The sequence below is a fragment of the Thalassophryne amazonica genome, chromosome 8 (assembly GCF_902500255.1).
Source record: "Thalassophryne amazonica chromosome 8, fThaAma1.1, whole genome shotgun sequence".
Classification (NCBI taxonomy): domain Eukaryota; kingdom Metazoa; phylum Chordata; class Actinopteri; order Batrachoidiformes; family Batrachoididae; genus Thalassophryne; species Thalassophryne amazonica.
The window spans coordinates 100,715,196-100,741,339 of NC_047110.1; the positions used below are offsets into that span (position 1 = coordinate 100,715,196).

At 42.3% G+C, this 26,144-nt stretch overlaps 1 protein-coding gene across 4 annotated transcripts in view; it reads right to left on the minus strand.

The window, feature by feature from the left end:
* hipk2 (homeodomain interacting protein kinase 2) overlaps positions 1-26,144 on the minus strand; it is a 235,089-nt gene that overhangs the window by 67,065 nt on the left and 141,880 nt on the right. For all 4 annotated transcript variants that reach the window (XM_034177083.1, XM_034177082.1, XM_034177081.1 and 1 more), the window contains exon 3: positions 790-913. In XM_034177083.1, the coding sequence (XP_034032974.1) occupies positions 790-913 (124 nt within the window). The remainder of the gene's footprint in view (positions 1-789; positions 914-26,144) is intronic.

A 26,144-nucleotide genomic window follows, 5' to 3' on the forward strand; every position in this document is an offset into this window, starting at 1 on the left:
CATGTGAGCACCATCCACAGGTGCTGCACATAATGTTGATGAGGGTGAAGGACTCTTCAGCCAGCACCTTCTCCACAGACAAATCAGTTTTCATGCCACCTGGAGAGTAAAGAAAAGAAAAGAACACCAAAATATCCAGCCACACCCCCCCCAACACACAACAATTTTCCCAGCTTCTTTCACACAATAACAGTATAATAGTCCAAATCGGTCCAAACTTGTCATCATATAAGCCACACCAGTGACACTCAACATCCGTGAGAGTGCCGCGTGGTTTTCTCACACAAATCCTTGCACCTGCAAAGACCGTCTCGACGCCACTCCGGGCAGCATTCAGCAGACAGTCAGCTGTCATGTGCGCACGTCTCAGGAGGACCAATCCAGTGAGATACCACACAAGAAAGTTTTCGTGAGATTTTGTGTCTCCAACTCCTCTCCAACAGTTGCGCATCAGTGAGATATTAGACCTCGCACTTAGCTGGGAGACAGTTTAGGAGTTGCATGTTTCTCCATGTAGAACTGGAGATACTATGTCAGGAAAGGCAAAATCCAAATCCCAATGTGGATCATACCCTGAGCAACAGGGAGCAGCTAAAACCCACAAAAATCTCAACCTCTGCGCCCTGTAATCCCAGATTACATATTCTTCTCAAGTATCCTAAAATACTCTATGAGGTCTCTAAAAAATATCTGTTTGTTACTTGGGGTTCCCGTCATCCCAAAACCAAACTGCTTTAAAATCTTGGCGATACGATTCACGGTGCACGTTAGTGTCACTTTGAGTCTTACCTGATCGTACTCGGAGGCTCCGGGGTAGAGCGGCCATCCCAGGAAGAGCTCCGCAATCACACAGCCCAGAGACCACATGTCAATGGCCTCACAGAACGGCAGGCCGAGGATGATCTCTGGAGCCCTGCCGAGACACAAACACACAACGTGGTCAAAAACGGACTCACAAATGAGCCAAGTCCCTACAGAGGGCGTCTTCTGTAAGGAGAAGAAGAGTTTCATCTTTAACATCACATCGTGTCTGCAAGGAGGAATTCTTTAAGCTCTGCATGAGTGCACATCAGAGGGTGTTCTTTGATCAACGTCTCAAATGCTTAATAAGGTTTAATGCAGTAATATATACACACAAATATAATCTGAAGTGTCATATTATAGTGCAACAATGTTTCATATCAAAATAAGTGAGTACACCCCTGTGCAAAATCACTTAAATGTCAAATTATTAAAAATTTTATCACGCCTTAACAATTGCAGGATGTTTAATTTAAGAAGTAGAGTGTTTTCTCTTATGATTTATGAAAAATAAATATTTTACAAATACTATAATGACAACACAGGCCCCAAAGTAGCAGTAACTCAAAGCAACAAAGTCAGTACATGCACATGCACACACACACACACACACACACACACACACACACACACATATATATATATATATATATATATATATATATATATATATATATATATATATATATATATATATATATAAACTGTTTTTTTTATTGGAAACATCAAAGTATCATAAAATGCAATGCCAAAATAAAGCAATATGGCAAAGGTGCATGCATGTGACATTTTTTTACAGAACACATGCATGCACGTGTGCATGTCACAATACACTGAAAGTTCCAGGAACCCCCCTTCAGTAGATGGGCCTCCAGATGTGACTCCAGTGCACAGTTAAGACCAATGGACTGTCAGTGTTCCTCTGTTCTTATAACTGTCAGGAACATCTTCACCCTTTAGCTGTGTGCTTCCTTTCACAGTGTGTGTGCACTTCATACACTTGTAGAGGTTTATTACTATTATTATTATTCTTGGATCCAGTTGGACCTTATTGGGTTTTGATTTAATGTTCTATGTAGACTGTTTTCACAGCTCTTCTGGTTCTTCTCAATTAGCAAAAGTTGGACAGACAGACAGAAAGAGAGAGACAAAGTTGCAGAGCAGCAGAGGAGAAAGAAAGCAAGAGTAGCATCGTTGCTCATGACGAAACCCCAGATGTAAATCTGTGCCGAGCGACACGCCGAGCCTCCACATGCAAAGCGGCCCACAGCTGCTGCTGCTGTCGGCCTTTCACCGACAGCGACGAACAGCTCGTACATCTGCACAAAGCCTTCCTTAAAGTATTAGAGCATAAGACATTGTTAAATCATGCAGATGGGACTGTTTCGGTTCTTCTATGATAAACAGGATGCAGTTGAACAGAACTGTAGATAATAACAGACTCCAGCAAAATCTAAACTGTACTTTTTATGGCTTCTTTTTTTTTGGTAAATAAAATCCTGGGGAATGACAACATTGGACTGAGGCGCTTATGCAGATAAAGTTAAGAAAATAAGAGTACTGTCTTACTACGAGCCTGCAGGTAATTACTGTTTTGTCTGTCAGTGTCAAAGGGAGAAAAAAACAAACAAGAATGGCATTTATCTGAGAGCACCAAAGCACAACCCCAATCCCTTAAACTGATTTCAAAATAAAAAATATAGAACGTAACGCTAAAGTACCCTCGGCTGTATGAGCATGCAATCAATGAAAGAGAGTGTAGAAAGAGTGTGACCTTTTGACCCCTTAGAATAGATCAAGGTTAGCCATCTCTGAACTTGTCCAAGGTCCCAAGAATGGTACCTATAAATCTGAATACTCTTGCAGTAATAGTACTGGACTTATGGACAGACGGACACAAAGTCTTAGCAATACCCGATGGCCATATTTTGGCCTCAGGTAAAAATCACAGTGTTTTTTTTTTTTTTTTCAGGATCCATCTCTATATTTTGTGTTATCTCTTCCATGCCTGTACTTTTTCACAACTCTGCAAAAAACAAAAAACAAACAAAAAAAAAACCTCTTACTATGAGTCCAACTGACCTGCTCTGATGAGTTGAGGGGAAACACGTTTGAGACCAGAGAATCCTTGTTTCAAATCCCCTTCAAACTGGAAAAATCACAAAGCACCATCGGGCGAGGTCACTAATTGCCACCTTGTTCAGTTGCGTGCCTTCTGCCATGTTGTGCCATGTTGATTTGGCACAGGTTTCATGTGGAATTGCCCTTCCTAACGCAACTCCACATTACATGGAGAATGGACAGGGGTGGCCTTGAACTGAACTGGGAATCTTCTGCTCTGGAAACAAGCACACTAACTACTAATCCACCACGCTGCCATCTCGAGACAGATTTTATGTAATTTGTGCCAATTAGTTATGGTGACTTGATGCACATTTGAGCTGTTGGACACCAAAGTGGACTTCAGGGACAACAGGAGTTTGGTCTGATTGTCAAACCAAATATTGCTGAAGCACCTTATTTACCAAAATACGGCACAACCATAAAACACACACGCTAGCCCATATTAGTTTTTTTCACTCTGCTTCACCACAATGCAAAACCTCACAAAATTTTCTGCTGTCAGTATTTTAAAGAGAACATTTTGCCTTCGCCTTCTTCTTTGTTGTCTTCTTGTTTAGGCCTTTGGTTCTGAGAACACATTACTGCCCTCTACCCTTCTACTCTGCAACTATATGCAAATCCTTATTATTTGAATGTAACCTAAATGGGATTGCCAATGAACAAATCTGAGTGAAATGTGCAGTGAAAGTACCACAGATGGTGTATGGACTGTATACATGTTAGCACTGATTAAACCAGAGGCTTCAGTCAATGCTTCAGTGTGAGAAAACACAGTCACGGAGGTCAAACAGTGTCTTCTGGGTTTAACTTGGACCATCTACCACCTTTTAAAGTGCACTCCACTCAAATCTGCTGCCACAGACCATGCTCTAAGAGGGTGGTGGTGAGCTGTAGATAGTACAAACAGTATGCAAACCAGCCAATGGCTTTCTCTCTATGTAAATATGCCCCGAACTACCTGAGAGATCTCAGTGTTCAAGCTTGTGGCTCTGACAGCACCAGTCTTCAACAAAAGAAAGAAGGAGGGCAGGATGAAGAAAGAGAGGGCGTGCGCATCTACATGCTGACATCTTCCCAGCTGGACTGGCCAATGATGAGTCTCTGTCCTCTTGGGAGCCAGAGATGGCACGACTCATGAATGGAGCCTTTCTTCTACCATCCCAATCCATCGCCACACTAACATCTCTTTGCACATCCCTCTCCCCGTCCAGCCAACATCTACACGTCACCCACTTCACTATCAGGCTCTCCTACAGCCCCTTCCTGCCCACTCCTCTGCTGGCAAAACCCCTTTAAAACCCTTAAAGTAGGACGCAGAGGGCAGATGAAGCCTCCCTCCCTCCCAGCTTGCCTGTCCGCCCTCTGATCTGTAGATCTGTGCCTGCGCTGGCCTGCCAGCCCACACACAAACACACATCCACACGCACAGCTGACATCACAGGCTGTGTGCATGTCAGGATGTATCCATCAGGCTGACCTTCCCCTAGCTTGGCTCCAGATTGCAGACTGATGGATCCTTGGAACCCAGCAGCATTTATGCACAAATAAATGCACAACACATGCACAGAAACACACAAGTCAGCCATCAGTCATTTGAACTCTTCCCTTTATGGTTCAAGGTCCTCACGGAGGTATATTTTATTCAATAGCTGAACAGGTAATGCTGTTTTTGAGGTAGAGAAGGGCCAATAATCAAAAAAGCACTTAAGAAGAAAAAGCCTGTCATTAAAGGCGCCAGTATGTACTTCAAAAGATGTACAATTTTCAGGGTTACGTTATTTTCATTATTAAGCAGGGCCCCCAAGCAAAACTTACCTCATCCACTCATGCCTACATAGTAGATGCTAAAGTGCATCTAGAAAGTATTCACAGCGCGTCACTGTTTCTACATTATGTTATGTTACAGCCATATTCCATAATGGAGTAAATTAATTTTTCCCCTCAAAATTCTACTACTCACAACACCCCATAATGACAACATGAAAAAAGTATTTTGGAATTTTTTGCAAAATTATTAAAAATAAAAACCTAAGAAATCACATGTATATAAATATTCACACTCTTTGATCAATACTTTGTTGATGCACCTTTGGCAGCAATTACAGACTCAAGTCTTCATGAATATGATGCCACAAGCTTGGTGCACCTATCTTTGGGCAGTTTAATCCATTCCTCTTTGCAGCACCTCTCATGCTCCATCAGGATGGATGGGAATCGTCAGTGCACAGACATTTTCAGATCTCTCCAGAGATGTTCAATCGGATTCAGGTCTGGGCTCTGGCTGGGTCACTCAAAGACATTCATAGAGTTGTCCTGAAGTCACTCCTTTGATATCTTGGCTGTGTGCTTAGGGTCATTGTCCTGCTGAAAGATGAACCATTGCCCCAGTCTGAGGTCAGGAGTGCTCTGAAGCAGGTTTTCATCCAGGATGTACGAGGTCCTTGAGAAAAGTATCCGACCTTTTTATTTTTTTCAAAAACCATATGAACATGTCCTGTGAGGCTTCATCACAGCGTTGCTTTGCGCCATGCGGCTCCACCGCGACGCGCGGAACTCCTCCGCATGTCTGTCTCAATGTGCCGAAAAAGTGCTGATGTCCACGTCTTTTCACAATTCCTGTGCTAGTCAGACGACATACCGGATCAAGACAGCGTCCAGTTTAGAAATGAACGGCACATTCCACTGTTACAGGAGTTTTTGTCATGGAAAGAGGAGCGGAGTTCCGTGCGTCACGGTGGAGCCGCATGGCGCAAAGCAACGCCGTGATGAAGCCTCACAGGACATGTTGGGGCATGTCCAGCTCATGCTCAATTTCTCGGATAATCACACGACTGAAAAGCAACCGACAGCTGTCTGAAATCCACCTGAAAGCCGTCCTGAGAGACCAACACGGAGGTGGTTTTGTGCCGCATAATGAACGGCTCCGTGGCGCGTCCCTCCGCTTTTCTTTCCATGAAAAAAACTCCTGTAACAGTGGAATGTGCCGAAAAAGTGCTGATGTCCACACCTTCTGCCTTTTTATGAAAGTCAGACGACGTCCCGGATCAACAAAGCCTTCATGCTGGAAATGATCTGGTTGTTTCAGCGGGGTGTGAGCTTGTCGATCGGCGCTCGGAGCGCGGCGCGCTCTCAGACGCTGTGGGCCATCCTTAAAGCGGCAGTAACACTCCTTAATCTGTGTAATCCCCACAAAATCATCCCTGAAAGCCATATTAATTTTCCGAACGGTGTCCACCTGGAGGTCTCTCACAGTTTCTGGAAAAAAATTGATGCAGCAAAGCTCCAAATCGTTCAGACATTTATTCGCAATAAAAAAACGACGAGAGGGGTGGACCAGTGCTCACACAAAGCCTGCTCACAGGCGAATGACGCAACCGACAGGCATGAAAAAACTCACGCATGCGCACGAAGGTTCAAGCTTGGCTGATGCAATCACACGTGATTCAAATCCATATGGTTTTTGAAAAAAATAAAAAGGTCGGATACTTTTCTCACAGACCTCGTATCTGTACATTGCTGCATTCATCTTTCCCTCAATCCTAACTAGTCTCCCAGTTCCTGCTGCTGAAAAACATCACCACAGCATGATGCTGCCTCCACAATGCTTCACTGTAGGGATGGCGCTGGGTTTCCTCAAAACATGACGCCTGGCATTCATGCCATTGAGTTCCATCTTTGTCTCATCAGACTACATAATTTTGTTTCTCATGGTCTGAGAGTCCTTCAGGTGCCTTTTGACAAACTCCAGGTGGGCTGCCATGTGCCTTTTACTAAGGAGTGGCTTTCATCTTGATCACTCTACTATACAAGACTGATTGGTGGATTGCTGGAGTGATGGTTGTCCTTCTGGAAGGTTCTCCTCTCCACAGAGGAGTCCTGGAGCTCTGACAGAGCGACCATCGGGTTCTTGGTCACCTCCCTGACTAAGGTCCTTCTCGCCGATGGTTCAGTTCAGACGGTGCAGCCAGCTCTAGGAAGAGTTCTGGTGGATGCAAACTTCTTCCATTTATGGATGATGGAGGATACCGTGCTCATTGGGACCTTCAAAGGAGCAGAAATGGTTCTGTACCCTTCCCTAGATTTGTACCTCAAGACAATCCTGTCTCAGAGGTCTACAGATGATTCCTTTGAATTTGTGCTTGGTTTGTGCTCTGACATGTACTGCCAACTGTGGGACCTTATATGTAGACAGGTGTGTGTCTTTCCAAATTATGTCCAATCAACTTTGTTTTTTATTTTTATTTTTAATGAATTTGCAAAAATAAAAAAAAACATCCCTTTTTCACATTGTCATTATGGGGTGTTGTGTGTAGAATTTTGAAAAAAAAAAAGAAAAAAGAATTTCATCCATTTTGGAATAAGGCTGTAACATTAAAAACATGTTTCCAGATGCACTGTAAGTTACTTTTAGAAGGCTGTAAATTGAGGTTACAGCTGCTTTCCTCCTGTTTACTCCCACCATCAATAATATTATGAGTATTAGGGTCATGCTCCATTATTTGCCCTTAACCAGGGCAGTGTGTCTCTATCTGGAATTGGAATTTTGTTATATGTACGCATGCACAATGACATAAAGTCCCTTCTTCTCTAATAACTGACCCTCAACCAAACTACCCCAACACAATCCATCTATTATATAATCTGTCAGGTCAGTTCAGGGAGTATGCTCTGATGCTCTGTGTTGATGTATCCACCACACTACAGAAAAGTCCTGGGTACTTGATAGCAGCCACCCAGACAGACAACCAGTCATCTCTGCCTTCCAAAGTAGCCATCTATCAGCCACAGCACTGAGGTTAGGGTTAGGGGTGAAGGTTTAGGGTTCAGGTTAGGGGTTAGGGTTAGCTCCTAGCTCCACAGTTGGTTGTGTCCAAAGAAACATGCCATATGGCCCTAGTTGTCCTGGTGGACAGCTGACATTCCCTCACTGTCAAATTAATGTACCTCATCTGTAACCATTAGTAACCATTCATTTGACACAAAGCCATTCTACTAATACAAAGGGATTCTCTGAAGACACCTAATGCAATGATTTTTGTTCAGGTCTCACAACCACAAAGTAAGACAGGAAGCACAAACACCCTAAAGACTTGGACCTTCACTCTCCCTCAAAGGCCTTGTCCAACACCTCTGTCTCGGGACCTTATGACTCTATATCTACTTCTTCTTTGTCTTTTCTGTTTCTTCTCTGACACCATTTCGTTTTGTGTTGTGGCGTTGCACTTCTCAAGCCATGAGTCACCTGAATGAGTTGACTCACTGAAGAGACACGTTAAAAGAACAACCCAGTTTTGCCTGTTCTGTTGTCTTTTTGTGTTCTTTTCAACTATCCTTCCCCTCAGCCAGATTTCTATACCTTCTGCAGTTTATTTCTCCCTTTCCTTCCTTCCTTTAGCCTCGCCCCCTGTCTCGATCCTACATTTTGCCCTTGCCTAATGTAAAAGGCTCAGGTTGGTGTTGTGAATGACTCCTAGCTGCCCTAAGGTGTTCATTTCCATATTCATGCCCTCGAAGCTTCAGCCACAATGTCTTTGAAGGCGCACCATAACAAAAAAAAAAAAAAAAACTTTTCTAGATATATTGCACAGTGGGCGCTGACTGTGAAATCAATGTGCAAAAGAACACCCCCTGTCATGCACCGGTGGCTCACAGGAACCGATCCCAGCTGAAAACACACAGACCTCCTCAACCACTCCATCTCTTCAGAAATCACTGCGCCCTGTTTGAGTCAGGAGTCCGTTGCAGTGATCATGTAAATGCATTATTCTGTAGGTAGCTTCTGTGATGACTTTTAAATTTAGTAACACGTGGAAAGGGGTCTGGACAAAGCAAGCTTTTTTTAATGGCGGCCTTGGGAAATGTTGCCGTATTCCTTATACTGGAGAGACAGTTCTGGTGTTCAAGGTCCTGAAAACAGTCCATCCTGTCTCGTTTTCTTTCTCACTCAGGAAAGGTTCCAGTGAAACCGCTGACAAGGCTACCTCTGCTGTACCTGTTAAAGTATTAGCATTCCCTGGAGTCTCGGCTGTGTGCTAGAAGGCAATATGAGGTATAGAGAATCAAAGAAGATCCGGTGTTTTCATATATAGGGAGCGAACACTCAGAAAAACTCAGATCCAAAGAATAATACTCACTGAAAATGATGTTCCAACCATGACAATGTAAAAACCTTTGCTATGACTTATTTCTTTGCAACATGCTGTGTTGTAAAGTTTTTAAAATATTCTGGAATCAAATCACCTTACAGATATTTGGGATGTATAATCATTCAAAGGTTTCAAATGAAAAATGTCTTTTCTGGATTATATTTGTGACCACCTTGATTTTGACTCTTGTCCAATCTGCTCTAAAAGTGAATCACCTGAAGACACTCGCCCAAGAAATATTCCAGCCAAATTAGGTGAAAATACACTCTCCCATTTCTGAGTGATTTCTGACACAACCACACAGACGTACATGAGTGATTACAGTAACCTGCTGCACCACTGGTGTGCCAGGTAGGAAGGAAAGTTCGAGAAAGTCTTTAGAAATTCATTATTACAGTTGTTTACTTTGGAAAATGGTTCCCGGTCATACATCAAGTATTCTAGCTGCATTTACATGACATCTAAATAGACCCTTGTCATTTGATTGGTGGATTGTATGCGGATTTGATTATTCAACCTACTGTACAGAAAAATGGTCCATTGTATAATTTCTGTCATTTTTTGTGTGATTTGATTCCACTTACTTTTGCTTCATATATTTAACTCTCTGAATAACTCCACTACCTTTGTGTAAAACTGTGTCTATGATGACAAGGAAACTAAATTAAGTTCTTGTCGCAATTTTATACTGGATTGGGGAAAGCAGATGTACGAGGTCTGTTAGAAAAGTATCTGACCTTTTATTTTTTTCAAAAACCATACGGATTTGAATCACGTGTGATTGCATCAGCCAAGCTTGAACCTTCGTGCGCATGCGTGAGTTTTTTCATGCCTGTCGATTGCGTCATTCACCTGTGAGCAGGCTTTGTGTGAGCAGTGGTTCACCCCTCTCGTCGGATTTTTATTGCGAATAAATGTCTGAACGATTTGGAGCTTTGCTGCATCAATTTTTTCCAGAAACTGTGAGAGACCTCCAGGTGGTAACCATTCGGAAAATTCAAATGGCTTTCAGGGACAATTTTATGGGGATTACAGATTAAGGAGAGCTCCAGCTGGTTTAAAGACCGCTCACAGTGTCTGAGAGCACGCCGCGCTCCGAGCGCCGATCGACATGGCGCAAAGCAACGCCGTGATGAAGCCTCACAGGACATGAACGGCTCCGTGGCGCATCCGTCCGCTTTTCTTTCCATGAAAAAAACTCCTGTAACAGTAGAATGTGCCGAAAAAGTACTGATGTCCATGTCTCCTGCCATTTTTGTGTAAGTCAGACGACGTCCCGGATCAACAAAGCCTTCACGTTGGAAATGATCTGGTTGTTTCAGCGGGGTTTGAGCCTGTCGATCGGCGCTCGGAGCGTGGCGCGCTCTCAGCAGCTGTGGGTGGTCTTTAAACCGGCTGGAGCACTCCTTAATCTGTGTAATCCCCATAAAATCGTCCCTGAAAGCCATTTGAATTTTCCGAATGGTTACCACCTGGAGGTCTCTCACAGTTTCTGGAAAAAATTGATGCAGCAAAGCTCCAAATCGTTCAGACATTTATTCGCAATAAAAATCCGACGAGAGGGGTGAACCACTGCTCACACAAAGCCTGCTCACAGGTGAATGACGCAACCGACAGGCGTGAAAAAACTCATGCGCACGAAGGTTCAAGCTTGGCTGATGCAATCACACGTGATTCAAATCCATATGGTTTTTGAAAAAAATAAAAAGGTTGGCTACTTTTCTAACAGACCTCTTAAGTACTTTTCCACCTGCCTAAGTTGAAGTAAAATGTCAAATGATAAGGCTTTGTTTAGGTGTCATATAAAACAAATAATGAATGTGTGCAATGGAAACAACGTTCGCATGAGTTGAAAGCAGGAATGTTCCATTCAACAAACCCAAACGTTAAATGGGTTTGTAACAGAGATAGCGTGATACCACTTATTCATAGCCAATATTGGACCGATACGATCCAGAATATTACCTATACATATATACATATATATATATATATATATATACACATATATATATATATATATATATATATATATATATATATATATATATATATATATATATATATATATATATACATACACACACATGAAATCTGAAACAGGATCCCATGTCAGCTCAGTGTGGCACAGCCAAAATTAGCTTGCAGTATACGACACATTCTTTCTTTGATACGCATGCTGTTTTTCCAAAATAACCACATTAGTGGCAGCATTGGATCACGTATCACATTTTACTGATGGATAAGAACATCAAACATGTTTTATTGCCCCAGCAACACATTTGTTACGGTGACTTCTCCCTCCTTGAAGAAGTAGTGGAAACCCTTTTTGCCCTCTCTCTCTTTCTCTCTCTTTCTTCTCCTTACGCTCACACAGGCTTCCATTAGTAACGCTAACATCTACAAAAACCAAACAATGAGCTCAGCACCGGAGCTGCTCAGTTGTCCATTTAGACGGGTGGCATTTCATCATTCCCGACTGGTAATTACCTCTTTTCCTGTGGTTATTATTATTCTCCAGCATGCGGCTGATCCTATCAGTAATACATCTCATTTCCACCTGCAAACAGAGAACTCTCACTGGCTCCTTGCACCAAGAGAACTCTCACTGGCTCCTTGCACCACCCTTCTCCCCATTTACCCTCCACCCCAACCCCCATCGCCTGCCCAGGGGTCACCGGGAAAAGCTCCATCAGTAGGGATGGGGGGGTGGAGGTGGTGGGGGCAGCAAAATTAAGCCGTGAGAGAGAGAGAGAGAGAGAGAGAGAGAGAGAGAGAGAGAGAGAGAGAGAGAGAGAGAGAGAGAGAGAGGGTGAGGAGGGCCAAACAACAGAACACGGATGCCTTCAACAACGTACCCACACAAACATGCACATCCTCACGTCTTCTCGTCAAAAGGAGCAGTGCCAGAAAGGATTTAAGATTGGTAAATGATGGGTATCTGTCACAAAGTGATGGCTCTCTGCTTCGACAGCCCGAAGAGAAGACGTCGGGACGCCGAGAGGGAGCCTCAAGTCTCTCCAGCCCCATTAGGGCTGCAGAGACTGACAATCAGACAGTTTGAGGCTGGACCAGCTGCCATTGGCCAGACACTGACCCAACCCTCAGGCAGATGGAGCTCTAGTTGTCATGAAAATAACCAGGGACGTCCGGACTCCGAATCAAGTTTTTTCTGTTGCCTCCGATCCTGATCTACGTCGCTCAATTTTATCTGCTGACACCGATTCCGATGCTGTTCCTTGACGAGACAAATGCACAGGGTGCACGTCAAGTACATTAAATGTATATTTTTGACAGATAAACCCCTCTGCAATTCATGAAGAAAAAACCTGCCTGCAATCCAATCTGCTCCTTTGTGTTTTTTAAACAAAACAACAACAATCAAGTGGAATTTGTTAGCACGTTGGGACAAGAAGCTAGTGCGCTTGCTTTCAAAACTTGAAGGAGTAAGTGATGGTAACGCACCAATAGGTTGCCAACTGCGAATAAACACTATGGAGAAGTCGAAAAAGAAAAGGTTGTGGAAGAAGAAGACAAATGGAACAACAAAAATTTACTGTCAGTACGGAAACTACAAGGAGTGAAGCAAGTTGCAAAAAGTGACATCGTAATAGATGATTTAAGCCACCAGACAGCCTAATGCTGAAGGGAAATGACAATAGCTGAGCTAACATTTCAAAAAGGGATTCTTCAGTCTGACACGTTTCTGATACCAATATCCAAAATCACAGGGTCTCCCAATACCCGATACCCATCATGGCATACTTAAAAAAATTATAATTGGTATGCTTTCATGGAGTAAAAATAATCACATGAATTTTTCCATGTAAGTACCTTAATACTTTATCTACAAATCTATTCTTTACTAAACTGTAAGTATTTGGAGAACATACACGTTTTTGCAATTTTTCAAAACACTTTATTTTGCAGTTCAAAGGATGTGCTGCTCTGTGATGCTTAAAAAAATTTCCAACAAACTTGCAATGGTTAGCTCCATCAGGTTACATCATCAACAATATTCTAAAACGTTTTCGTGAGAGTTACAAACTGTGGATATGTGGACAGAGAGGGACAGACAGAATGCATGCATCTATTTTGAAATGTATCCAACAGTATGAGCAGCACTGCTAATAATTAATAATGTCCCGCAGTATTTTATCGGCTCATGATGAATCTGTACAGTCATGTGGGCGTGTTCACAGAGTGCACACCAACTCACAGGTCAGACGGGGCATATGTCACAAAATCTAAAATGAGGTATTCCAAGTCAAAATTTTGTTTATAGCAGAAGAATATCTACACACATTTCCATAAAATCAACAAACTCATAACTAATTTATCTCTAACAGATAGATGATTTTTTTATAAAATTGTACAAAATGGCCCCTTTAAGCTCCAGCTGCAAAATATTAGGAGTACTGAAGCTATTGTAAATCAACTTTATTTTCTTTTATCCTTCTTTGTCACATGACCTGCTGTTTACATTCATGTTTGTTTTTGCATTTCAAATTTTACAGTCACTCAGTAAAAACTGACATTAGTTTAAAATGTTTTATTGTCACGCCAGTTTGAAAATGCTGTAGGCCTCAGTAGCAGTTTTAGGAAGTTCTTCTCCAGTGCAGCTCACAGGCGTGATGCTGTTTTTCTGTTGCTGTGTGTGCAGAAATGCACACATCAGTCATGTCTGGCTGATGCCTGATACCCAAAACAGTTTCAGTTGTGGTGCTTTGTTAGCGGTATCGATACTGATTCGGCGTCTGGATCACTGCATCCTCAATTTACTTCCGGGCAGTGAAATAGTACATCTTGCAAAAAAAAGTTTTTCTTTGAAAGTATTCAAAAGAAACACGGCAGACCCTTCGCAGCTTGACTTAGTCACCACTCTGCGATGACAACCGACCCAGCGGAAATATGTAGGTCACACAAATGAAACACGCAAATGAAATGCAAACAGAACGTCGCACATTCTAACACAAACAGCTGGCAAGTGTATCAGCGTGGCTGAGGTGTTCAAAGAAGAGGACAGGACAGTGGCAGGACAGGCGAGGCGAGGCAAGGTGCGCCGCATGGACAGCCAGTCAGGTAGATGAGATTGTGTCCTCTCCAGGCAGAGGCGCGTTTAAATCAAAGCCTTGATTACTTCAGCAAATTAGGCTGCACTGAGGACACACTCAGCTCCGTCTGAGGCTGATACACATTCCAAAGAAAAGGCAGATGACCCTTCCAGCACCGCGCAGGCTGCGACGGGGCGATCCACCCTCCAATCCACCGCTAAACAACACCACATGGTAATGTACTGTAGCACAGCGTGGCAGTTACTCTAACTGCTAGCAAAACCAATCACAAAATCTCATCTGCTTGCTTGACTGAATGTCTTTCTCGATGTGAGCCGACCTGCCTCTCTCTCTCTCTAACCATCTCTCCCGCTGTCTCACTCCTACACATTATTTTCGTTTGTAGTCTAGTTTTCTGCAGCGCACGCTTTCACCTGTTCAAAGATGCTGCATTGATGTGTTCCATTCTGTTAATTTCAGGTAAATTAAGACCAACATCAACCATCGGTGGGGGCGTCAAGGCAAGCCGTGCACAATGCGGTCATCAACCGGAGCTGCACGGTGAGAATCCATTTGAAAAGCGGCGCCTGTGGACAGAGCGTGGCGCCACAGGGAAGCCGTCCAACCTTCGTAATGACATATGTCAACACACACGCACACCTTCAATCATAGGCGGCGTGCTGGTTGACTCGTTCCTTATTTCTGGGGCGAGTGAAAGAGTACGTGGGGGAGGTATTTGCAAGGCTGACTGAAAAATAATAATAATAACAACAAAAAAAAAACCTCCGCTGCCTTTCGCTACCTCTACCCACCTCCCTCACCCCTCCCTCTCTCGGTCAGTATCGCTTGTCTGACTACCCCGGTCCTTCCTCCCACCCAGACGGGCGGTAATGCTATCTCCTGCCTAATCAAATTCCACTGTATGTGACATGAATTCACCACGCTACCTCACCGTGAGCTGCAGGGCCGTCGAGAGGAAACTAAAACCTCACACAGGTCAGGCTGAGCCCCCCCCACTCTGTCTAAAATTTATCACTGGAATATGACTCCCCAGATTTGTTCCTCCTTTCCACTGAGCTGCTTGTCCCAGTGTCTGTACGCAGCCCTGCTCTTCATTTGGAATGCTTTCATTCATGATTCAAATCCACCGTGGAGGTGTGCAGAGGCAAATTTACAAAAAGTGTCACCATCTTGTTCAGTTCACCACACCTCCTCCTAATTCCAGCATGCATGTGACGATAAGACCCAGATGTGTCCATCACCTAGTGGACAGGTAGAACATATATTATAACAATCATAGTTTTAGTATTGATCTGGTGCCTCAAAGTTACCCAGTGTGTAAACACACACACACACACACACACACACACACACACACACACACACACACACACACACACACACACACACACACACACACACACACACACACACACACACACACGCACACACACTCTATAGCACTAACACAGTTAAAATCTCAAGCACACACACCAGCTACTTAATAAGAGAACAGATACGGGGGGCACAAATTCCTAAACGTACAGACGCACGCCCTGCAGAGCGTCCTTTGGTAAAGGTGAGCTGTGTGTCTTCTTGTCGTCTGTCGATCTGCCTGCCTGCTGCGCCTTTACACACTAACGCGGTTCAACATGCTGCATTTTTCCCTGACAAAAATTAGAAATGTCATCACGTAGAGAAACAACAGAAGGATTATTAAGAGGGTTTTTTTGTGGTGGTGGTGGGGTTTGGCAAAAACTGCTCATAGCATCATCAAAAACCTGTCATAACGCTGAGACAGACGGGAGGACCAGTGCGTGTGTGTGTGTGTGTGTGTGCGTGTGCGTGAACATAAAAGCTCCACTTTCTCACGTCAGCGTCAGAATTTAGAGACACTAATCGGTGTGACGTCATTATAACAGCAGCTTAATGTAAAAGGGAGTTTATATTTGTGTATTCTGATATTAAGATACACTCTGTCCACTTCATCATTAACACCATATTGATCTGGGTCAGTTCTCACTTTATGACACACAAATCTAAACTGTTACATAATAGCACACTTTTATCTGTTGATTCCATTAATTTAATTTAATTTAATTAGCTTATAATGCGCCAAATCACAGCAAAAGCCGTCTCAAGGCGCCTTGCATAAAACAAGTCAACATAAAATTTAATAAATAATTAAAAATGAATTAAAAAAAATTCAAATACATAAATAAAAACAGAAGTAAAAGAATAAAACAAATAAAATAAAAACTATTCATAAGAAAGGGAATAAAAACAGGTTTTCAGTCTTGACTTAAAAATGTCCACGGACTCCGACTGCCTCATGGTTGCAGGAAGCCACTGATCTGCACTGATTTAAGACAGATTTTTTTGATTAATTATTTGTCGAAACATGGCGGAATCCTCTAAATCTGTGCATTGACTCACTGTATTTGCAGGTTTTAATGCTTTACACATTCTAATTTATAAAATTATGCACATAAAAAAACAAAAAACAAAACAAAATAATATCATTGTGTGCAGAATGTGTTTTCTATCAAAATATCCCAAAAATTAATCATAAAACTTCAAATAACTGGAATAATATGAAACAAAGTGGTGCCCACATTTTGTTTTTGGTTTGGTTTCTAAATTTTTGGTTTCTATGTGAGATCACACCTGCATTTGTAATATCAAATTGAAAAGCAATCAGTCCACAAGGAAGTAGTTTGAGCATTCAGCATCATTTAGCAGGAACAAAACTACAAATGCAGATCTGATTTGCACCAGTTGCACCAGTTTGCACCAGATTTGCACCGTTTCTTTCTTGCTTTATTTGAGACAAGGTCATTCTGGTGGTTTCTAAACTGTTCTATAGAGACACTAAAAGTGAGTCAAACTGGTTTACACACTAATATTAAACTAATTTAAACTGGATGCAAACTGGCTACATTTCTGATGAACTTGGTTACTAGTTATCTAAAACTGATGTGCTGGACAAAATAAATAATTTCAACAACTACTGGAAAAAACATAATGAGAAATATTTTAGATAATGCTGTTTTAAAGACTAAACAATTAATTGTGATAACTGTCAAATTAATCGATCATTTAAAAAAAAAACATTTCATCCCAGATGAGTTCAGTGGCGCTGGGAATTGGAAGCGCTGTTAGCTGCTCATATTATTTCCCTTCCTCTGACTGTGCCTGTCTGAAGTTTTACCCTCCATATGTGCGATGCCGTCTTTAATCATTAAGATAATGTTACTCTTAAGCATGGTAGAGTGTGATGTTTCTTGAAGTGTGGATTTTTTTTTTAAGGAATTGCAGGCTGGAAGCAGCAATGTGACAAATGTAGCAGCACATTAGAGGCTTACAGCATCCCGCAAAGACAACTGTGAAAGATGTGTTTTTGACAGCTGTATCAAATTTTGCCAAATTTCTTGCATAATTTGGTGATCTGTTGTCGTGTATGACTACAGCTGGAAACCAACTACATATTCCCAGGCTATGGAAAAGCCTCAGCATGTACCCTGTAAAATGCAATGAGTGGATGCATTGATGGACAAACAGACAGACAGACTTTGATGCACCAGCTTAATTGAAAAATGTTCTTCCTATGTAAAATGGATCTGTCTGCCACCTGATGCATGGTTGGTGTATGCTGACTAATGGTGGATTTGTAACAGGTGTGGTTCTCAGTGAGACTGTCATGATTTTGGCCTGATCAGGGCATTGAGCCCATCCCCCCATTGTCCTCTTTCTGCCCCCAGCTTTGATTTATTAGTAGTTTATTTTCATCTTGGTTTATTCTCTGTTATGTTTTACATTGTCATTTTGTTTTCTTTGTTATTATTTACTTTTGCCGTTCATTCTGTTCTAGTTTTCTTTAGTCAGTTGTATTTTCATTTTTTATTCATTAATTTATCACTTGTTTATCTAGTTCCCCTCATCTGTTGTATTTGTTGTGCTGTAATGTCAGGATTTGTTTTCTGTCATTGTTTAGTCATTGCCTTTCTTATGGTTTGTTTTACCGTCTTGTTTTCTTAAGTCAGTTTCTTTTTAATGTAGTTTTAGTATTTATCTCTACTGTCTCATGTAGTTTTCATTAGGTTATCACTTGTTTATTTTGCTATTGTTACCAGTTTAGTTTTGCTTTAGTATTTATGCTCCACGCTTCTCGAACAGTTCTCATGTAGTTTCTTTTGCTCTCATGTTCATGCCTGCTTCTAGTTCTCATCATAGTTATATTATGTTCTGTGTTAGCTCGGTTCATAGTTCCCTGCTTTCCCTCACATCCATCCGATTATGTTCTCATTTCACATCTCTGCACCTGCCTCATGACTTTGTCTTTCTCTTTGTTTCTGTCCGCTCTGTGTTTGCTTTCACTCTCACTCTTGGCACTTGCTCATGCATCTTTGTATCCTACATCACTTCACTTTGTGCACTCTCTTCCTCCCCATCATGCACAGTGTTTAATCTTTGTTCACTAGCCACGCCCCCTTTTCTAGATTGTTCCACACGTGCACCTTGTTAACTCCCAGCCACCACTTCCCCGCCAGTTTGTTGATGTTCGTATACATTCTAGCTCTTGTTTCCTGTCCTGTTTAGCCTTGCAGTGTTTTTCTGAAATTGGCTCTGTGTTTTTGACTACGTTTTCTGCCTCATCCCTGAATACTGTGTTTGCACGTGCCACAAACCCCTGCTTGATTATGACTGCATATTTGCCTAGCCCTGTTTGTACCTTTGCTCCGCTGACTGACAACCTGTGTACTGAACTTGAGCCTGAATTAAAGATGACAACTTCTGTTACACCTAAGCCTTGTCTGGGAGTCTGCATAGAGGGTCTACCCTCTTTGGGTGCCTGGCACCCGCATGGCTTGTCAGTGATACACTTTCTGGACAGAAATGTACTCAATCAGAGAAAACTTATTATTTTCTTATTGTTTCACTGGTTATTCTTCATTCTAAAACTTCAGAGAAATAAACCATTATTTTCTGATTGTTTAATAATACTGGTTATGTTCTAAAATTGCTGATAACTCCACACAACCTCACTAAAAGGATTTTGTATGAATGCAGTTGAACCAGGTCCTCTCTTCTTTCGTTCTCTCTTAAAGGCCGGTCCCACTGGGGAGAGGATTAATTGTGCATGAATTGAGTATACAAATTACGGGCGTTCGTTGTCGTCTGCAACAAAATTGGCCAAAAATGACAAATGTCCCAGTATGAATTACGGATATATTAATAATGTATAGCGAATATACTGTATGAGGAACAATCACTGATGCATAAAGCATGTATTGAGGAAACTGATCGGACGCATTGTGATTATCGCGGAAATATTACAGATGTATTGAGAATGCATCGCACGTGTGGCGGAAACAACGGTTGTCTTGCACATGCACGGCATCTGCATTGCGGCCATAAAGGAAGCGCACTCGGGCCTGTTGGCATCTCTATTTACACCAACACCACAGGCTCTGGAGCAACTGCTGGACTTGGACACGTTGACTGGTATGTTGTTGGATGGCAGCAACTCACACACTACATCTTTGGGGATCCATAACTGCATCTGTACGTTTCCACAGCTGGACTGGCAATTATTGACAGGTATGTCGATTTCTGTTTGTTATGTACTAAATATGTACTAAATTATGTTATATACAAAATACTAAAATACACAACTAGCTATAAAACAAGTAAAAATGAATTAAAATAAAAAATTTGCCAAATGTCCACTTACGCTTGGTTAAAAGCCAGAGAGAAGAGGTGAGTCTTTAAAGAAGATTTAGAAACCTCAATAGATCCCGCAGAAAGAATATGCCAGGGCATGTTGTTGCAGAGACTCGGGGCTGCTGCCAAAAGGCTCTGTCATCCTGAGGTTTTAGGCGCATTTTTGGGGTGACCAGTAGCAGTTGATTTGTGGATCTCAACGCTTTGGCAGGGGCGTAGACATGGAGGAGCTCAGACAAATACTGGGGGGCTAGGCCATTAAGAGCTTTAAAAACAAACAATAAAATTTTTAAATCAATTCTAAACGCAAGTGGAAGCCAAAGCAGCGAGGCTAGGACAGGAGATATGTGGTCCCGTGTGCATTTGTCAGTAAGGAGACGGGGCAACCACATTTTGCACCATTTGCAGGAGATGCAAGAATGCATGGTCCAAGCCAAAATACAATGAGTTACAGCAATCCAAACACTTTTCTGTTAAACACAACAGCCAGGCTCTTGTGAAACAGAACAGTCATTTATAGCTACACAGTTGTGCCAAATTTAAAGAAAAGAAAATGCAAGCATCATCACCAGCAACTACTGCAAAGCGCTGCGCTCTCAAATCCATAACGTGGCGTCGCTTTTATGCACCGCATCTCACGGGAAATTTCAAATAAAATAATTTAAATGAAATAGCCACGCTGGCCAGTTTTGTCGGTACTTAAATGTGTTAAGCGTGTATGTTAATTCCAGCGGGAGATGATCCGTGTATGTGTGCACACGTCGGCATGTGCACATTTGGAGTCCAAAGCACAGACGGCCCCCTTTTCACCCTCCAGTCTCCTCTTCCACAGCGGGGGCGCAGCTTCAACTTTTTTTTTTTGTTTTGTCTTTTAAACTTGTTTGATGTCAAACACGGCACTTGCTGCAGGGGTGAAAGGCGGACCCTCCGCTGCAGCTGAAGAGGAGTGTATCTCTTCCCAGTATGGCGCACCGCTGCTCTCACCTCTGCAAACAGGCATTTCCCGATCAAATTTCTTCTACTTTTATATTGTAGTAACGAGTAACGAAAATGGTTCAGGGAAATGTATCAGAGTAAAAGTACACTTTTTCTTGAGGAAAAGTAGTGGAGTAAAAGTGAAAGTCACCACAAATTTAAATAACGAAGTAAAGTACAGATATGTCAAAATTCTACTTAATGTATGATTACTGGAAAAAAATACGCGTTTTATAACTTTTAATATTCACAACAAAGTAAACCGTTAGGAAAACCACTACGCAGTCCCCAAAATTATGATTTTAATAAATACCCGAACAAAAAAGGGCAAGGTGTCATGAAAAAGTAAAGTACTGTTATGTATGTTTAATAATAAAGGTTCTATGTGCATGTTGAAATTTTTGAAGACATTAATAAATTATTAATGTCTTAAACCAAAATATAGTATGAAATACTGCATGTAATAGAGATATAAATTGTGAAATGCTTGTGCAACTAGGGACTGTTATGACCATAGTTGTACAAAATGAAGGGGATTTGGGGGGTTCAAAGGTTTTAGTTAAAAACAAGATCATTTCAGTGGTGTTAGGCTCAAGTCTGTTCCTCTTCTTCTTTACTACCACTCCAGTTTTGGAGAAAACCCTCTCACACAGCACAGAAGTTGCTGACATATGAAGATAGATTTTGTCCAGCTTGTAAAGAGTTGGAGCAGTTTAGCAGTTTGGCTTTCCTTAGGGTCTATGTAACATGTTATGAAATAGTTCTATTGTAATTTATTTATCGTGATATATATCGTGATCGCAAGAGGCTGCGATGTATATCGCAATATGGATTTTAGGCCTTATCGTCCATCCCTATTCTCCTCCGTTATTGCGTATGTATTGCTAGGGGTGTCTCATGTATCTTAAAAAAAATATCAGTCATGATATTGTAGCATCACAGTATTATTAGTTTTGCACTGTATGATCCCTTTAATAATTGTCTTATTTGTGGAACAGTTTAACAGAATCTACTTTCATTTTCAAATCTGCTCCTTTAGAATTAAAATCTGAAGGACTACACATATCTCACACAACATGCAATAATAAAATTAACTAAACAGCCAATTACGAGTCATTATTAGCAGGTCTGGTTTAGGCCCTGGATAGCAAGCACCCAGACAGACAATTAGTCCATCCTTACTTCTCAAAAGTAACCACCTGTCTGTCTCAGCCAGGTGAAATGTGCGTGTGTCCTTGGCTTTGTCCAGCCATTGGGATCTTCGACACGGAGGCACCTGTGTGCTGGATCAGGCGCACGAAAACACACCACATGGCCAACATGTCATCTAAGTCTCTCTAAGTAACCACTCATTTGACACAGTCATTCCAGTTGTTCCCAAGGATCCTCAGAAGAGGCAGAGAACCAAAGACATCCAGTCGTTGCCTTGCAAGCTTCAGCAACAACATTCTGTCAACGTGGAGCGTTTCTTTGACCCTGATCCAGCACACGTGCCTCAGTCAGTGTTGAGGACCACAGGAGTGGGAAAAGGCCAGTTTACCACATTTACATTTTAAAGGCAGTGGTGATCGTTTTTGGACACGGTCACACATGTAGTTTTATGCATCTACTCTGTACGCTCGCCATGACCTTCTGTGGGCCACATCTGAGGCGCCAGTCCAGGGAAGAAACACATTTCCCGTGCGAGGGTCCGGGGCTTGCTCTTTTGCCCGGCTCACAGGAGACGTCTGGAATGTTTTGACAGGACCAGATTATAAAAAGCTGCTTCCCTTAAGGATTGGTTGGTTTGCTCGTCAGCTGAGAGCAGCTGTGTTCAGAGCGAGCCTGTCAGGCGGGGATGACAGCTCGCTTTTGTTCTGGAGATTTCCTGTTCTGGGCGAAAAGGAGTCTGTGCATAAAGTGCGTAGAGGATCTATATCTCCTCCCTCCCTTTTTCGCGCCACTCAAATCCCCACCCGTCACGTTTCCTACCCGCCGACCAATTACAGAGCCTCGTGCCTTGCGGAGAAGTGATCTGATTGGCTGTGTCAGGGGTGTCTGCGAGGTCAGAGCCGTGTTCATTTCACACCGTGTCCTTTTGGACTTCCTCCAGCGGCACACTCGGCACCCTGGCACTTCCAGGAGCAGAGGGAGAGAAAAGCAGAAAAGTGGGCGGGATCGAGGGAAGCAGATGCACGCGGCCTTCGGTGCGATGTGATTTCTTGCCTGAGAAATCGTAAATGTGTCATGTTTAGCAGCGGTTTGAAATTCACATGGACTCCGGTGGGCAGCGGCAGCGCTTGTGCTGATCGTGCTGTAAAAAACTGCTTGTTGCCTCAGACTTTGTGACAAAAGAGAAACATTCAGAGCCACAGCGCCTTTGTTGTGTGTATGTGTGTGTGTGTGTGTGTCTGTTCAGTGAGGGAGGGGGCAGTCTTCCCTCTGGGCAAGGTATGAGCAGACAGGAAAACACCTGGTTAAGGAAAGCAGACATCGGTTTTCCAGCTGTCACACTACATGTGTATCTATGTGTAGTGTTTGACTCGTGTTTCCTGCTGCAGACCGTCGTGCAAAACTTTTCCCGCAGCGGTGAAACAGCTGAAAACCCTCATTTGTCCTAAGAGCAGAACTCTGCCATCTCAGGTGGTGCAATCAGTTATTTATACGTACGCTTACAGACATGACCTTTTCCTTCAGCTTTATGGGTTTTTGGACACATTTGGGGAAATAGAAATGAGACATTATCATGTTTAAGAGCATTCTGAATTGCCGGATCTGAAGAAGAAGCACATGGAGCGCTCTGATTGTTTTACCTCTCCTCTCTGTAGTGACTGCACAGACTGATTTATTCACTTTGGTAATGAAAAGAAAAGCATCTCCTGTGGCTATAATTTAGATGGGTTCTGATGGTGCCGTGAAAAGGCAAAAACATTCCTGCTCATTTCCGACAGCTAGAAGTGATGATGTTAGGTGACGTTTCTGTTTTTCTTCAAACTTAGAAATTAACTTTTAGGTAACAACGTAATCAGTAGTTGGTGGCATATCAATATCTTGTATTGTTTTGGGATTTTTTTCTCAGTTTAGATCCTGGCACATGAGCCCTCAGGGCTGCTGGTGTCTGTGCTTATCTCCAGTGCCGGTGCTTACGACTCTCACTGGATGGGACCCCAATCTAATGCAGGTTACAAGCCAAGGCTGGTAACTATGTACAGCTGGTTGGACTGAGACGATGAAGATTTAATGATGTGTCTGAGGACACAGACAGGTAGCATGAGTGGGATTCGAACCTTAGTCTACATATTGGCCGGCCGACTCCTTATCCACTCAGCTACCTGCTCATTGGTATACCGGTTGACTAATAATGAGCCTTACATGAACATATTAGTATGAGCATTATTTTCACCAATATACAATTTTTATTTTTCCGAATAAAACAATGCAGAAAAACACTCTGGCTGTTAAAAAAGGTGTCATTATGTAGTTTGTCCAGCAGAGGGGACTGCAACAGCATTGTTTATGATGCTGTCGAGCACCCCATCACCCACTATTGGCGAGAGAAAGATTGGCAAATGCTGTGCGATGCGCATAGAGACCGCCAATCTGAGTGAAAGCAGCGTGACATATGTTGGTTAGTTGTTGATTATATTATAGTTATTTATAATAAATTTCATGTTTAAACTGTAAAACATCAAACCTCAGTTATATTTCATTGTTATAGGGGTTTGACAATAACATGTTAGGAATCACTGCCATTTTTATGAGTATATCGGCATCATCAAATCAAATCAAATCAATTTTATTTATATAGTGCCAAATCACAACAAACAGTTGCCCCAAGGCACTTTATATTGTAAGGCAAGGCCATACAATAATTACGGAAAAGCCCCAACGGTCAAAACGACCCCCTGTGAGCAAGCACTTGGCGACAGTGGGAAGGAAAAACTCCATTTTAACAGGAAGAAACCTCCAGCAGAACCAGGCTCAGGGAGGGGCAGTCTTCTGCTGGGACTGGTTGGGGCTGAGGGAGAGAACCAGGAAAAAGACATGCTGTGGAGGGGAGCAGAGATCAATCACTAATGATTAAATGCAGAGTGGTGCATACAGAGCAAAGAGAGAAAGAAACACTCAGTGCATCATGGGAACCCCCAGCAGTCTAAGTCTATAGCAGCATAACTAAGGGATGGTTCAGGGTCATCTGATCCAGCCCTAACTATAAGCTTTAGCAAAAAGGAAAGTTTTAAGCCTAATCTTAAAAGTAGAGAGGGTGTCTGTCTCCCTGATCCGAATTGGCAGCTGGTTCCAGAGGAGAGGAGCCTGAAAGCTGAAGGCTCTGCCTCCCATTCTACTCTTACAAACCCTAGGAACTACAAGTAAGCCTGCAGTCTGAGAGCGAAGCGCTCTATTGGGGTGATATGGTACTATGAGGTCCCTAAGATAAGATGGGACCTGATTATTCAAAACCTTATAAGTAAGAAGAAGAATTTTAAATTCTATTCTAGAATTAACAGGAAGCCAATGAAGAGAGGCCAATATGGGTGAGATATGCTCTCTCCTTCTAGTCCCTGTCAGTACTCTAGCTGCAGCATTTTGAATTAACTGAAGGCTTTTCAGGGGACTTTTAGGACAACCTGATAATAATGAATTACAATAGTCCAGCCTAGAGGAGATAAATGCATGAATTAGTTTTTCAGCATCACTCTGAGACAAGACCTTTCTAATTTTAGAGCTATTGCGCAAATGCAAAAAAGCAGTCCTACATATTTGCTTAATATGCGCATTGAAGGACATATCCTGATTTCTCACAGTATTACTAGAGGTCAGGGTAATGCCATCCAGAGTAAGGATCTGGTTAGACACCATGTTTCTAAGATTTGTGGGACAAAGTACAATAACTTCAGTTTTATCTGAGTTTAAAAGCAGGAAATTAGAGGTCATCCATGTCTTTATGTCTGTAAGACAATCCTGCAGTTTAGCTAATTGGTGTGTATCCTCTGGCTTCATGGATAGATAAAGCTGGGTATCATCTGCGTAACAATGAAAATTTAAGCAATGCTGTCTAATAATACTGCCTAAGGGAAGCATGTATAAAGTGAATAAAATTGGTCCTAGCACAGAACCTTGTGGAACTCCAAAATTACCCTTAGTCTGTGAAGAAGATTCCCCATTTACATGAACAAATTGTAATCTATTAGATAAATATGATTTAAACCACCGCAGCGCAGTGCCTTTAATACCTATGGCATGCTCTAATCTCTGTAATAAAATTTTATGGTCAACAGTATCAAAAGCAGCACTGAGGTCTAACAGAACAAGCAAAGAGATGAGTCCACTGTCTGAGGCC